Genomic DNA, 922 nt, shown 5'->3' with positions numbered 1-922 from the left:
GACACACCTGGGAGCTCTTGGCCCCGAGCTAATGCCTCGGGCATTGTCTTAACGGCTTGAGCGTGTTGGTTGAACGTCAGGGCTTCAGGCATGCTGCTATCGGGTATCACCGAATCGTGTTGTGGATGTTGATTGAGTGTCAGGGCTTCGGGCATACTGGCATCGGGTGTCACCGTATCGTGTTGCGGATGTTGATTGTATGTCAGGGCTTCAGGCATGCTTCCTGCACCTAAAGCATGAGTGCGTGAATACAGCAAGGACGTTGTGATAAGAACCAAGCGATGGGCAATAGTAAGGCTACGGCATTGGTCTGATACATCAATGTATCGGCTTGGTATGCTTCATCCAGGCACATATGGCAGTATCGCACCTACACAGGATAATAAAGATTGAACTGACCATCCAGAAATGTTGACGACACAGTTTCTTGGCGTGCACATAGACGGAACAACCACATAAAAAATAATATTTGCAATGCATTATCGTCTTCCGAGGTTGAGGATCTAAACTCGGCTTGTTTAAAATCCGAGCGCTTTTCGGTTGACATAGAACGACACACCTCGTAACCCCCAAATACAACACACGCGTATAAACACGAAACAGCACACAAACACAATTTACAAACACCTAAAAAAAACAGAACAAAAATAGTACACACTAGGATCCAACCTTGTGCCTGCTGACCAAACACAATCGCTTTCGGTGCCGAATCCGCGACAAATGCGAAGCTCGACTTGTGCCCAATCTGAGCACTGTATGGTTGACTGGGAAATCTGAAGTCGAATCCAGAGACGGAGTCTTCCACAAGTTGATGATATGGACAGCGGTCCGCGGGACCAGCCTATATCGCATAAGTCAGAGATTGCATGTTAAGTATTGACATTGAATAATACGGATAAACAGAGAGTAGTGTCAGTTGGGC

General features: G+C 46.9%; 1 protein-coding gene across 1 annotated transcript; it reads right to left on the bottom strand.

The window, feature by feature from the left end:
- Window positions 1-53: 53 nt before the first annotated feature.
- On the bottom strand, window positions 54-218 carry SARC_17393 (hypothetical protein; the record flags this gene model as incomplete). The annotated part of the gene is made up of 1 exon (XM_014288512.1): window positions 54-218. A coding segment is annotated over one exon (165 nt), but the record flags the coding sequence as incomplete, so codon positions are not given.
- Window positions 219-922: the final 704 nt, after the last annotated feature.

Source organism: Sphaeroforma arctica (genome assembly GCF_001186125.1).
Source record: "Sphaeroforma arctica JP610 unplaced genomic scaffold supercont1.10594, whole genome shotgun sequence".
Classification (NCBI taxonomy): domain Eukaryota; class Ichthyosporea; order Ichthyophonida; genus Sphaeroforma; species Sphaeroforma arctica.
The sequence above is the reverse complement of the archived record's forward strand: the minus strand, read 5'-3'. Positions and strand labels throughout refer to the sequence as shown.